The 14,554-nt window shown below is 37.9% G+C and overlaps 1 protein-coding gene across 5 annotated transcripts in view; it reads right to left on the bottom strand.

The window, feature by feature from the left end:
- Positions 1-14,554, bottom strand: part of ZGRF1 (zinc finger GRF-type containing 1) — a 73,838-nt gene that overhangs the window by 40,893 nt on the left and 18,391 nt on the right. For all 5 annotated transcript variants that reach the window (XM_060105086.1, XM_060105112.1, XM_060105105.1 and 2 more), the window contains exons 7-8: positions 6,395-6,468; positions 4,077-4,124 (exon numbers count right to left, since the gene is read on the bottom strand). In XM_060105086.1, the coding sequence (XP_059961069.1) occupies positions 4,077-4,124; positions 6,395-6,468 (122 nt within the window). The remainder of the gene's footprint in view (positions 1-4,076; positions 4,125-6,394; positions 6,469-14,554) is intronic.

Consider the following 14,554-nt stretch of genomic DNA (forward strand, 5'->3'; position numbering starts at 1 on the left):
CTAATACTGAAAACCAGGAAATATTCCTATTATCCTAAAATATGTTAAGGGGAGACTAATTTAAAGTGCAGTGATTGGGGCTTCTCTGGTGGCACAGTGGTTAAGAATCCGCCTGACAATGCAGAGGACATGGGTTTCAGTCCTGGTCTGGGAAAATCCCACATGCCATGGAGCAACTAAGCCCATGTGCCACAACTACTGAGCCTGCGTGCTAAAGCCCACAAGCCACAACTATTGAGCCCGCGTGCCACAACTACAGAAGCCCATGCGCCTAGAGCCCATGCTCTGCAATAAGACAAGCTACTGCAATGAGAAGCCAGAGCACCACAGCAAAGAGCAGCCCCTGCTCATGGCAACTAGAAGAAAGCCCGTGCACAGCAACACAGCCAAAGATAAATAAAAATAAATAAAACATTAAAAAATAAATAAAGTGCAGTGACTTAACTGCATTCAAGGTCAACATTAATAAGTATGATTTTTTTGTTGTTTTTTTACAAACACAAGGAGTGTAATGATAATGGGTTGATTAAGCCAGAAAGACACAGGTACTCCTTCCTCTATGCTTCCACTATACATTACACAACTTTTTGGTTTTTTATTTTTGCTTTGGCCATGCTGCATGGCTTGTGGGGTCTTAGTTCCCTGACCAGGGATCAAACCCTGGCCCTTTGCAGTGAAAGCGTGGAGTCCTAACCACTGGACTGCCAGGGAATTCCCCACAACTTTCCATTATAGACATCACATTACACTACAATGAAGTTTCTTCTTATCCGTATACTAACTGTACGGCAAGCTCCTTGAGGGCAAAGACTCTTCTGCTTCATCAGGATATCACCTGCATTTAATACCATGCTTGGAATACAGGAGACAATCAATAAACACATGATAATAGGAAGGAAAGAGAAGGAACAGAGGAAGCATTTTCCTTTAAGGGTTTTGTAAACTATCAGGATATTAACAAGAGGGATACTGGGTTCCCAGCTTCCCAGATGATCTGATCCTACAGCTCTGAGAACAAAGGCCTAAGAGTACCAAGACAGACATGTACCTCAGAGGGGTGCTTTCACCCCCTCAGAAACTTGGTCTGCTTTCAGACTTCAGATGGCTTTCTCTGCTGCCCCCTTGAGGGTTCTAGGATTTTTACTCTGCATAGGGTGACAAAGCCTACCCAGAATGTGGAAAAATAAGAGTGCATAGAGTCAAAGGATGTACATAATGAATTTATTTCTAACTGATTAACAGAATGACAAAAATACATATCTGAATATTCTCTTATTTAAAAATGAGGATTCTAAATCACACATTTGAAAGGAACTAAATTGCCTCTGAAACAGGAGTTTTGTTGAAAACATTATTCTGAATTTTAAAACATAACATATATCAATAAAAAAAAGGCTAAACCTTTAAAGACTGTGTATTTCTGCTTTGTTTGATGTGGAATACAAATTCTCTACAAGCAAACAGATGCCTTGCTTTCTTTGATGTTATGTAGATCTTTTCCAGAGATCTGTTCAGTTTTAAGAATAGAATCACTATTTACAAAACCCAACCATTTATATGCTGTTGTCTCTATCAATTTTTGCTGTGGAGTGGGTAGCATTACTTAGAGCTTGGGTTATATACACTTCTATCCCTTCAGCCTGAAGTAAAAGTGGTGGAGGAAACTATAATGAATTAAAAGTTATAAACATCTTCACTTTGTTCTACACAGAACATTCATTAACTGTACTTTACATATCTTTGTGCCCAATCCCTAGGATATCCTATGCATACATAATGCATTATTAGTTCATTAGTAACAGAGAGAGGGCTCAAGACCAAAAAAAAGGGGTAGGAGTCATTAGTGTCTCTTGTTCTTAAAACCAGCTTAATTCATTTTGCTCACTAACCTTCTGCTTATGAAAACTCTGATAGTTGTGTAAAAAAACAGCAGGAAGGGCTTCCCTGGTGGCGCAGTGGTTGAGAGTCCACCTGCCAATGCAGGGGACACAGGTTCGTGCCCCGGACCGGAAGGATCCCACATGCCGCGGAGCAGCTGGGCCCATGAGCCATGACCGCTGAGCCTGTGTGTCCGGAGCTGTGCTCCGCAACGGGAGAGGCCACAACAGTGAGAGGCCCGCGTACAGCAAAAAAAAACAAAAACAAACAACAACAAAAAAAACCAGCAGGAAAACAATGTGGTTTAGAAAATCAATTCTTCACAAATTTTATCTTGGGGTCACAGGTTTTTCTCTCCATTTGTTTAGGAATAACAGCTAGAAAAGCAGTCTCTTCTTCACTGCCTAAGGAAAAGAACTAGGATAAAATATCAATAAGTATGTTAGCTAAAATAGTTTTGTAGGTGTTTATGAGTTTGATGGGAAAATATTCCTCAAACTTAAAGTTAAGTCTGCCCTTTGAAAATGATGATACTTGTCATCTCCATCTTGCTTCTCTATATACATACATACAATAAGCTACCTCTGGCAAAGGAGTGCTCTAGCAAAGTACTATACTAGTTAATTTAAAAACTCAGCATATTAGAAAATTGGAATTCTAAACTTTTAATTGAATTCTTTTTTAACATTGCTGGGTATGTTATAAATCCCATACTAATATTTATGTTAATGCAGATTATTTAATTCAAAAATTAGTGTAAAATTAAAGAAGTGTAATAGTTTATTTAACGAGTGAATCATCTTCTAGCAGCCATAAAACACAAGATACAGACAACAGCAACTAGTCATTTTTAGTTCATCAAGTAACTATATAAAATAGCTATAATTTCTAAAATGAACTACAGACTCAGAAAATGAACTCAACTGTAGAAGTAATTTCTTTATGGTTTTTTTTTTTTTTGCGTTACGCGGGCCTCTCACTGCTGTGGCCTCTCCCACTGTGGAGCACAGGCTCCAGACGCACAGGCCCAGCGGCCACTGCTCACGGGCCTAGCCGCTCCGCGGCATGTGGGATCTTCCTGGACCGGGGCACGAACCCGTGTCCCCTGCATAGGCAGGCAGACTCCCAACCACTGCGCCACCAGGGAAGCCCCAATTTCTTTATGCTTAATAAATATGGAGAAAAAATTTGTCACTAAAAGAGGTTAAATCGTGTATTTATTCAAATAATAGTCACTTTCCTTTTATAACAATATACATAAGCACAACTGCCAATCAGGTAGCTCTTAAAAACATTCAACTCATATTTTAGAACTAGCATTTTTGAATATAGTGAGTTTAAAAAATTAGTTAGCATACAGTATCTTCTAGCTCCTTTGCTTTGTGTGACTAATGACACTTACAGAAATAAGGTGAAGGTGGCATTAAGTATTAAGAGCACCCTAACTTTAAGTTTTGAAAGTTCCTTCTATCACTCACTAGGTGTGTATGAAGAGTTTGATTCAGAGAGTTGTAGCAAGAAAGCTATTATAAAAACACAAACGTGCTTTGATATTAATGCTAAAAAGATTTAAATTATTTTTTTGCAAAAGATTCTAAGATCTTTTACATTATTGTGAGATTATAAAATATTCTGCTTTAAAAATATATGACATTTATTTAAATGGCAACTCATCCTGGAGGGAAAAACAGTAGTAGTGTTAATTTGCAATTTATACTTTGTGATAATTATCCTTGAAAAAGTTTAAACCGTATTTTTTTCAAGTGAAAAAAACCCAGTAAGAATGTGATCATTTGTAAGCAGCTGCTGACTGTTCATTATTTTATACACTTCATGTTGTAATATAAGGGTGAAAACTGATTGAGTCACCACAATGGATTTTGTTTTATTTTGTACTGTTCTAGGCAACAGAGCCTGCAGATGCAGTTGTAATTGTCAATGACAATTCTTGGATTAGGTAATGCTTGCAAGTTTGAAAAATTAGCTTTATGATAAAATATTTGTTGTTTACCCAAATTCTACTGACTACACAGGACACTTATACAAGGCAGTAGGCTCATCTAAATGAGTATAAAAGGGTAATTAATTACAAATAAATTTGAAAACTGGCAATATAGAATACAAACATATAATTACATGCCGTACCTATATGTACGAATACAATTTCTGGCTATGTTACATTTTAAAAGTTAACTCACCTGCAAAGACTGAAGTTCACTTGGTTCAACTTCATTTTCTTTTATCATCTTAGGAATAGAACATTAATATAAGGTAAGCCGAAAGGTAACAGTAAGTTAGAAAATAAAATATAGATTTTTTTAGACTTAAGAAATACAAGGACACCATTACTAATAATCAAAGAAATAAAAACTAAGTGTTGATTAAATACGATTTCACTTAGGAAGAAGTTTAAAAGATCTCAGTACTGCTAAATATGAAATGAAACAAATATTCATATTGTAAAACATTAAGATATTTTGATTTGACTTATATCAACAATCTAAGAAAGTTGTTCTTGGCCTCTCAAGTTATCAGTTCCACTTCTAAGAATCAAATCTAAGGAAATAACTAAACGTAAACAATAATTTATGTGCAAGGGCTTCCCTAGTGGCACAGTGGTTGAGAGTCCGCCTGCCGATACAGGGGACGCGCGTTTGTGCCCCGGTCCGGGAAGATCCCACATGCCGCAGAGTGGCTGGGCCCGTGAGCCATGGCCGCTGAGCCTGTGCATCCAGAGCCTGTGCTCCGCAACGGGAAAGGCCACAACAGTGAGGGGCCCGCGTACCGCAAAAAAAAAAAAAAAAAAAAAAAAAAAATTATGTGCAAAAACATCTACTAAAGTTTTATTTACAAAAGCAAAATTCTGGAAATAATCTAAATGTACAAAATAGGGAACTGTGTGTCCAAAGCATAGGATATCCACGAGATGGAATGATAAGTAACCTTTAAAAGGTATGTGTAAGAGTTCTTAATAATGTGAGAAAATACAATGATATTAGGGATAAAGGATATAAAACTCTTTGTACCCATCAATCTAACCATATTTTTAAAATTAGGCCAAAATGTTGGAAATGTTAATAGTCATTATCTCCAGGTGGTATGGTAAGTTTTATTTTTTCTTTACCTTTTTCTGTATTTAAAAAAAAAGGAGGAAAAAATTGATATTATTAAAAAAACAGTAACATGGAAATTAGAATATGATACCAACTGGGGGTAAATGAAACAAGGAAAGAACTGTCTCTTCAAAAGTGCTAGGGCTGGGCCTCCCTGGTGGCGCAGTGGTTGAGAGTCCGCCTGCCGATGCAGGGGATACGGGTTCGTGCCCCGGTCTGGGAGGATCCCATATGCCGCGGAGCGGCTGGGCCCGTGAGCCATGGCCGCTGGGCCTGCGCGTCCGGAGCCTGTGCTCCGCAACGGGAGAGGCCACAACAGTGAGAGGCCCACATAACGCAAAAAGGAAAAAAAAAAAAAAAAAAAAGTGCTAGGGCTTCCCTGCTGGCGCAGTGGTTGAGAGTCCGCCTGCCAATGCAGGGGACACGGGTTTGTGCCCCGGTCCGGGAAGATCCCACATGCCGCGGAGCAGCTGGGCCCGTGAGCCATGGCCACTGAGCCTGCGCGTCTGGAGCCTGTGCTTCGCAATGGGAGAGGCCACATCAGTGAGAGGCACACGTACCACAAAAAAAAAAAAAAAAAAAAAAAGTGCTAAAAGCATCTTCACTGAGAAACACTAATCTAGATAACTTATTCTAGAATTTCATTTCATCCTAATTAGTACTATTATTTTTTATATTATTTCCATGTTTCCCAAACTGGTGTAACAAGGTACTTTGGGATGCCACAGTGAACTCAACAGAGGCTCCACAAGATATTTTAAATTTGAGGGAAACAGAGGGTCATTAGACATCTGTCAGAAACTGAACAAACTGCAAACTCAAGGTAGCTCAGTTTCAACATCAGATTGCATGTCATTTCTGTCAGTGACATCATATCTTTGTGAAGCTGGGTTTTAGGAAACTGCTATGATAAAAATCAACTGCCATACAAAAATCAATGTGGACCCAGAAACTGAATCTATTCCAAGCTTTGAGAAGTTGGACAGTGCCCAACAAGTGCATGCATTCCATTAGTAACTGTGTTTATTTAAAAATAAAATGTTTATCATAACCATTTCACAATATATGCATATATCAAATCATTATGTTGTACATCTTAACTAATGTTAAGATGTTGTACATCTTAAACTAATACAATGTTACATTGTCAATTATATCTCAATAACACTAGGAAAAAAAAGACAAAATGCTGACCAAATTACTAAGTTTTTAATACTACTAACTAAATAAATGGTACTGCTATGTTTCTTTTGGCCAAGCGATGCAGTAAAAAAAATCACACTAAGATACAGGAGAGGTCATGAACCAACATAGCTTCAGACCCCTGTATTTCTATAGTATCATTACAAATTATAGAACATTCTATATCAAAATAATAAATATACTGACAGAAAAAAATGTACCTGTTGTGGATCCTGGTTCAGATGAGGAGACTTTGGTATAGCTTGTGAGACTACTGCAGTCAATGGTTTCCTAGCTAGAATGGACAAAATCCAATGATCTTATTCATCATAAACATAGTAGTGCTCTAAAATTTTTAAAAACGTATTTCTAAAACTGAGTGAAACAAGGAATATAACAATTATTTCCAAAATACAGTATGCCAGGCACTGGGGAAACAGCAGTGAACAAAACAAACAAGCTCCCTTGAAAAGAAAGGGACACAGAAGATACATAAATTCAGATTGTGATACAAAAGGGTTTCATAACACAGGGTGATATGAGAGAGAGTAACGTTAGCAGGATGATCTGAAGAGATCTCTCACAGGAAGTAACATTTATGCTGAAACCTGAAGACAAGAAAAAACCAGCTATGCAGGGATAAAGGTGTTCAGGTGAAAGGCAGAACAAGTGTAAAGACTCTGAGACAGAAAAAGCTGGCAAGCCTGCAGAATGGAAAGGAGGATGGGGGGAACTCAGCCAGCTTGAGAACGAAGAAGAGCGTTCTGAGAAAGGTCTGAGAAAATATTTGGAGATTAGTCGAAAACTTCCCTAACATGGGAAAGGAAATAGTCAATCAAGTCCGGGAAGCAGAGAGTACCACCCACAGGATACACCCGAAGAGAAACACACCGAGACACATAGTAATGAAACTATCAAAAATTAAATACAAAGAAAAAATATTAAAAGCAGCAAGGGAAAAGCAACAAATAACATACAAGGGAATCCCCATAAGATTAACAGCTTATTTTTCAGCAGAAACTCTACAAGCCAGAAGGGAGTAGCAGGACATATTTAAAGTGACGAAAGGGAAAAACTTACAACCAAGATTACTCTACCCAGCAAGGATCTCATTCAGATTCGATGGTTAAATTAAAACCTTTACAGATAAGCAAAAGTTATTAGAATTCAGCACCACCAAACCAGCTTTACAACAAATGCTAAAGGAACTTCTCTAGGCAAGAAATACAAGAGAAGGAAAAGATCTACAAAAACAATTAAGAAAATGGTAATAGGAACATACATATCAATAATTACCTTAAATGTACATGGATTAAGTGCTCCAACCAAAAGACACAGATTGGCTGAATGGATACAAAAACAAGACCCGTATATATGCTGTCTACAAGAGACCCACTTCAGACCTAGGGACAGATACAAACTGAAAGTGAGGGGATAGAAAAAGATATTCCATGCAAATGGGAATCAAAAGAAAGCTGGAGTAGCAATACTCATATCAGAAAACATAGATTTTAAAATAAAGAATGTTACAAGAGACAAGGAAGGACACTACACAATGATCAGGGGATCAATCCAAGAAGAAGATATAACAATTATAAATATATATGCACCCAACATAGGAGCACCTCAATACATAAGGCAAATGCTAACAGCCATAAAAGGGGAAATCAACTGTGACACAGTAATAGTAGGGGACTTTCACACCTCATTTTCACGAATGGACAGATCATCCAAAATGAAAATAAATAAGGAAACACAAGCTTTAAATGACACATTAAACAAGATGGACTTAACTGATATTTTTAGGACATTCTGGCCAAAAACAACAGAATACACTTTCTTCTCAAGTGCTCATGGAACATTCTCCAGGACAGACCATATTCTGGGTCACAAATCAAGCCTTACTAAATTTAAGAAAATTGAAATCATATTAAGTAACTTTCCCAACCACAACGCTATGAGACTAGATATCAATTACAGGGAAAAAAACTGTAAAAAATACAAACACATGGAGGCTAAACAATACACTACTAAATAACCAAGAGATCACTGAAGAAATCAAAGAGGAAATCAGAAAATACCTAGAAACAAATGACAATGAAAACACAACAACCCAAAACCTACGGTATGCAGCAAAAGCAGTTCTAAGAGGGAAGTTTATAGCAATACAATCCTACCTCAAAAAACAAGAAAATACTCAAATAAACAACCTAAGCTTATACCTAACTCAATTAGAGAAAGAACAAAGAAACCCCAAAGTTAGCAGAAGGAAAGAAATCATAAAGATCAGATCAGAAACAGATGAAAAAGAAATGAAGGAAACAACATCAAAGATCAATAAAACTGGGGCTTCCCTGGTGGCGCAGTGGTTGAGAGTCCACCTGCCGATGCAGGGGACACGGGTTCGTGCCCCGGTCCGGGAGGATCCCACATGCCGTGGAGTGGCTGGGCCCGTGAGCCATGGCCACTGAGCCTGTGTGTCCGTAGCCTGTGCTCCGCAACAGGAGAGGCCACAACAGTGAAAGGCCCGCATACCGCCAAAGAAAAAAAAAAAAAGGATCAATAAAACTAAAAGCTTGTTCTTTGAGAAGATAAACAAAATTGATAAACCATTAGCCAGACTCATCACGAAAAAATGTGAGAAGATTCACATCAACAGAATTAGATATGAAAAAGGAGAAGTAACAACTGACACTGCAGAAATACAAATGATCGTGAGAGATTACTACAAGCAACTACATGCCAATAAAATGGACAACCTGGAAGAAATAGACAAATTCTTAGAAAAGCACAACCTTCTGAGACTGAACCAGGAAGAAATTGAAAATATAAATAGACCAATCACAAGCACTGAAATTGAAACTGTGATTAAAAATCTTCCAACAGGGCTTCCCTGGTGGCGCAGTGGTTGAGAGTCCACCTGCCGATGCAGGGGACACAGGTTTGTGCCCCGGTCCGGGAATATCCCACATGCCGCGGAGCGGCTGGGCCCGTGAGCCATGGCCGCTGAGCCTGCGCGTCCGGAACCTGTGCTCCGTAACGGGAGAGGCCACAACAGTGAGAGGTCCGCATACCGCAAAAAAAAAAAAAAAAAAAAAAAAAAAATCTTCCACCAAACCAAAGTCCAGGACCAGATGGCTTCACAGGCAAATTCTACCAAACATTTAGAGAAGAGCTAACACCCACCCTTCTTAAACTCTTCCAAAATATAACAGAGGGAGGAACACTCTCTAACTCATTCTACTAGGCCACCATCACCCTGATACCAAAACCAGACAAAAATGTCACAAAAGAAGAAAACTACAGGCCAATATCTCTGATGAACACAGATGCAAAAATCCTCAACAAAATATTAGCAAACAGAATCCAACAGCACATTAAAAGGATCATACACCATGATCAAGTGGGGTTTATCCCAGAAATGCAAGGATTCTTCAATATATGCAAATCAATCAATGTGATACACCACATTAACAAAATGAAGGATAAAAACCATATGATCGTCTCAATAGAATCAGAAAAAGCTTCTGACAAAATTCAACACCCATTTATGATAAAAACTCTCCAGAAAGTGGGCATAGAGGGAACCTACCTCAACATAATAAAGGCCATATATGACAAACCCACAGCCAACATCATTCTCAATGGTGAATAACTGAAACCATTTCCTCTAAGATCAGGAACAAGACATGGTTGCCCACTCTCACCATTATTATTCAACATAGTTTGGGAAGTTTTAGCCAGAGCAATCAGAGAAGAAAAATAAAAGGAATCCAGTTCGGAAAAGAAGAAGTAAAACTGTCACTGTTGCAGATGACATGCTATACACAGAGAATCCTGAAGATACTACCAGAAAACTAATAGAGCTAATCAATGAATTTGGTAAAGTAGCAGGATAGAAAATTAGTGCACAGAAATCTTTTGCATTCCTATACACTAATGATGAAAAATCTGAAAGAGAAATTAAGGAAACACTTCCATTTACCACTGCAACAAAAAGAATAAAATACCTAGGAATAAACCTACCCAAGGAGACAAAAGACCTGTATGCAGAAAATTATAAGACACTGATGTAAGAAATTAAAGATGATACAAACAGATGGAGAGATATACCATGTTCTTGGATTGGAAGAATCAACATTGTGAAAATGACTATACTACCCAAAGTAATCTACAGATTCAATGCAATCCCTATCAAACTACCAATGGCATTTTTTACAGAACTAGGACAAAAAATTTCACAATTTGTATGGAAACACAAAAGACCCCGAATAGCCAAAGCAATCTTAAGAAAAGCAGAGCTGGAGGAATCAGGCTCCCAGACTTCAGCCTATACTACAAAGCTACAGTAATCAAGGCAGTATGGTACTGACACAAAACAGAAATATAGATCAATGGAACAGGATAGAAAGCCCAGAGATAAACCCACACACATATGGTCACCTAATCTTTGATAAAGGAGGCAAGAGTATACAATGGAGGAAAGACTGCCTCTTCAATAAGTGGTGCTGGGAAAACTGGACAGCTACATGTAAAAGAATGAAATTAGAACACTTCCTAACACCATACACAAAAATAAACTCAAAATGGATTAAAGACCTTAATGTAAGGCCAGACTCTATAAAACTCTTAGAGGAAAATGTAGGCAGGACACTCTATGACATAAAACATAACAGGATCCTTTTTGACCCACCTCCTACAGAAATGGAAATAAAAACAAAAATAAACAAATGGGACCTAATGAAACTTCAAAGCTTTTGCTCAGCAAAGGAAAACATAAAGAAGACAAAGACAACCCTCAGAATGGGAGAAAGTATTTGCAAATGAAGCAACTGACAAAGGATTAATCTCCAAAATTTACAAGCAGCTCATGCAGCTCAATATCAGAAACACAAACAATCCAATCCAAAAATGGGCAGAAGACCTAAATAGACATTTCTCCAAAGAAGATATAGATTGCCAACAAACACATGAAAGAATGCTCAACATCACTAATCACTAGAGAAATGCACATCAAAACTACAGTGAGGTTACACCTCACACCAGTCAGAATGGCCATCATCAAAAAATCTACAAACGATAAATGCTGGAGAGGTTGCGGAGAAAAGGGAACCCTCTTGCACAGTTGGTGGGAATGTAAATTGATACAGCCACTAAGGAGAACAGTATGGAGGTTCCTTAAAATACTACAAATAGAACTACCATACGACCCAGCAATCCCACTACTGGGCATATATCCTAAGAAAACCATAATTCAAAAAGAGTCATGTACCACAATATTCATTGCAGCACTATTTACAACAGCCTGGACATGGAAGCAACCTAAGTGTCCATCAACAGATGAATGGATAAAGAAAATGTGGCACATATATACAATGGAATATTACTCAGCCATAAAAGGAAGCAAAATTGAGTTATTTGTAGTGAGGTGGATGGACCTAGAGTTGGTCATACAGAGTGAAGTAATTCAGAAACGGAAAAACAAATATGGTATGCTCACGCATATATATGGAATCTAGAAACAAAAATGGTTCTGATGAACCTAGGGGCAGGGCAGAAATAAAGATGCAGACGTAGAGAATGAACTTGAGGACACGGGGAGGGGGAAGGGTAAGCTGGGACGAAGTGAGAGAGTAACAATGACATATATACACTACCAAATGTAAAATACATAGCTAGTGGGAAGCAGCTGCATAGCACAGGGAGATCAGCTCGGTGCTGTGAGACCACCTAGAGGGGTGGGATAAGGAGGGTGTGAGGGAGACGCAAGAGGGAAGGGATATGGGGATATACGTATGCATATAGCTGATTCACTGTTACACAGCAGAAGCTAACACAACACTGTAAAGCAATTATACTCCAATAAAGCTGTTAAAGGAAAAAAGGAAAAAAAAAAAAAAGAAAGGAAAGTGCATAAAGGAAAAAAAAAAAAAAGGAGGACAGGGTGGCTAGGCCAAACCACCTTATCAGGTATCTGTTTAAAATGGGATTTTTCCCTTAAAAGAAATTCAATAATCTCAGTTTCTTGCAAAGTCACCAATAAGACTATAATTTTAGTGATAACTACCGTTAAAAAAAATAGCCATGGGCTTCCCTGGTGGCGCAGTGGATAAGAATCTGCCTGCCAATGCAGGGGACATGGGTTCAAGCCCTGGTCCAGGAAGATCCCACATGCCGTGGAGCAACTAAGCCCATGCGCCACAACTATTGAGCCTGCACTCTAGAGCCCGCAAGCCACAACTACTGAGCCCGTGTGCCGCAACTACTAAAGCCCGCACACCTAGAGCCCGTGCTCCACAACAAGAGAAACCACCGCAATGAGAAGCCCATGCACCACAACGAAGAGTAGCCCCCACTCGCCACAACTAGAGAAAAGCCCACACACAGCAACAAAGACCCAACACAGCCAAACATAAATAATTCATTAATTTTTTAAAAAGACATTCAATAACTTAAAATAAAAATAGCCATATCGAGTGCAAACTTCACTTTTTGCCAATTGTTACTTTTGGTTTCATTATTTTCCTGTAAACATTCAGACTGTACCAAATGAAACAAAAATAAGTGGATTTTGGAACGAGGTTATTTATAAAAGGAATTTTAAAAAGGCACTGGATGAAAATTATTTTTCCCTTTACTGCCTTCACTCAAGAATAAAATTCTAAATTAACATTTCTAAAATATATCCAGTCATCTCACAAAAACTTGAAGATAATGGAGAAAATGTTTTTTAACACTTTCACACATTCTAAAATGGTGGTAAAACAGATTCTTCTCTAATTCTGTATTAAAATCCATGAAGTCATTTGCTATATTCCAATAAAAAAAATTCCAATTCTCAAATTGTCTCAAGAAAACCAACTTAATCCTTTTTAGAGAAATATATTTATGTCAGAAAATACAGTCAATCCTCATTATTCACAGATTCCGCCTACTTGCTAAAATTTATCTGTAACCCCCAAATCAATACTGTGTTTCTGAGGTCATCTACAGACATGCAGAGCTACAAAAAATGAGTTGTTTGACATGCACATTCCCAGCTGAGGTAGAACAAGGCGACATTCTGCCTTCTAATTCCAGCCCTCATGCTACAAACAAGTGTCCTTTTTGTGATCTATTTAGTACATTTTTCATATTTGGGGTTTTTTTATTGGTGACTTTGCTATTTAAAATGTTCCCTAAGCATAGTGCTGCCTAGTGTTCCTAAGTGCAAGAAGGCTCTGATGTCCCTTATGTAGGAAACATGTGGTAAGTTTCATTCAGGCATGAGTTAGTTACAGTGCTATTGGTCATAAGTTCAGTGTTAATCAATCACCAATATATATTAAATAAGGCATCTTTAAATGAAAACACACATAAAACAAGGTTTTGTACTGATCAGTTGATGAAAATGTTCTGACCAGAGGTCTGAAGGAAACTAACCCTGCATTTCTCCAAAAAGCAATGGCCTATTTTTCACTAATCCACTGTTTGGTAACTTTATAGAACACAACCACCACAAATAATGAGAATCAACTGTAATCTTCTTTTCCAACTTGATAAGAAAAAAGAATAAATTTCCCAAAACTAAATTCTGTAATTTCTAAACCTTCATATTAGGAATTTATATCCTTATATGACATTGCATAACTACATCTACCCATATTTATTTTTCAATAGGTTTCTTCTTATTTTTAATTTTTTAGAAAATAAACCGTAGGGACTTCCCTGGTGGCACAGTGGTTAAGAATCCACCTGCCAATGCAGGGGACACAGGTTCCAGCCTCAGTCCAGGAAGATCCCACATGCCGCAGAGCAACTAAGCCCATGCGTCACAACTACTGAGCCTGCGTGCCTATAACCCGTGCTCCGCAACAGAAGAAACCACCACAATGAGAAGCCCGCGCACCACAACGAAGAGTAGCCCCCCCACTTGCCACAGCTAGAGAAAGCCCACAAGCAGCAACGAAGACCCAATGCAGCCAAAAATAAATAAATAAATTTATTTTTTTAAAAAAGAAAATAAACTGTAATAATAGTCATCATATTTAACTACATTTGAAAGAAACATTTTACTAGGTACAATAATTTATTCCTATTTTTCTCAGGGATTCCTTGAGATATTCAAAGAAGAGTTCAATTTTAACTTTTGAGTACACTGTTCATTCACATTCACGTGCACATAATATTTATGTCCTATAATATTATTTTTCTTAAAAAAAAATGCTATTGGCAACGTACCACAAGCCAAGTCAAAAGACCAATCAATGACATACTGAAAGAAAATATCTGCAACATAGACAAAGGGCTGCTATTTCTAATATATAAAGAGCTCTTCCAAGTAAAAGAGAATAAAAGACCAACAACCATTAAAAGACTGGAAAAAAGAGTAGAGCAGACAA

This window comes from Mesoplodon densirostris, chromosome 1 (genome assembly GCF_025265405.1).
Source record: "Mesoplodon densirostris isolate mMesDen1 chromosome 1, mMesDen1 primary haplotype, whole genome shotgun sequence".
NCBI lineage: Eukaryota > Metazoa > Chordata > Mammalia > Artiodactyla > Ziphiidae > Mesoplodon > Mesoplodon densirostris.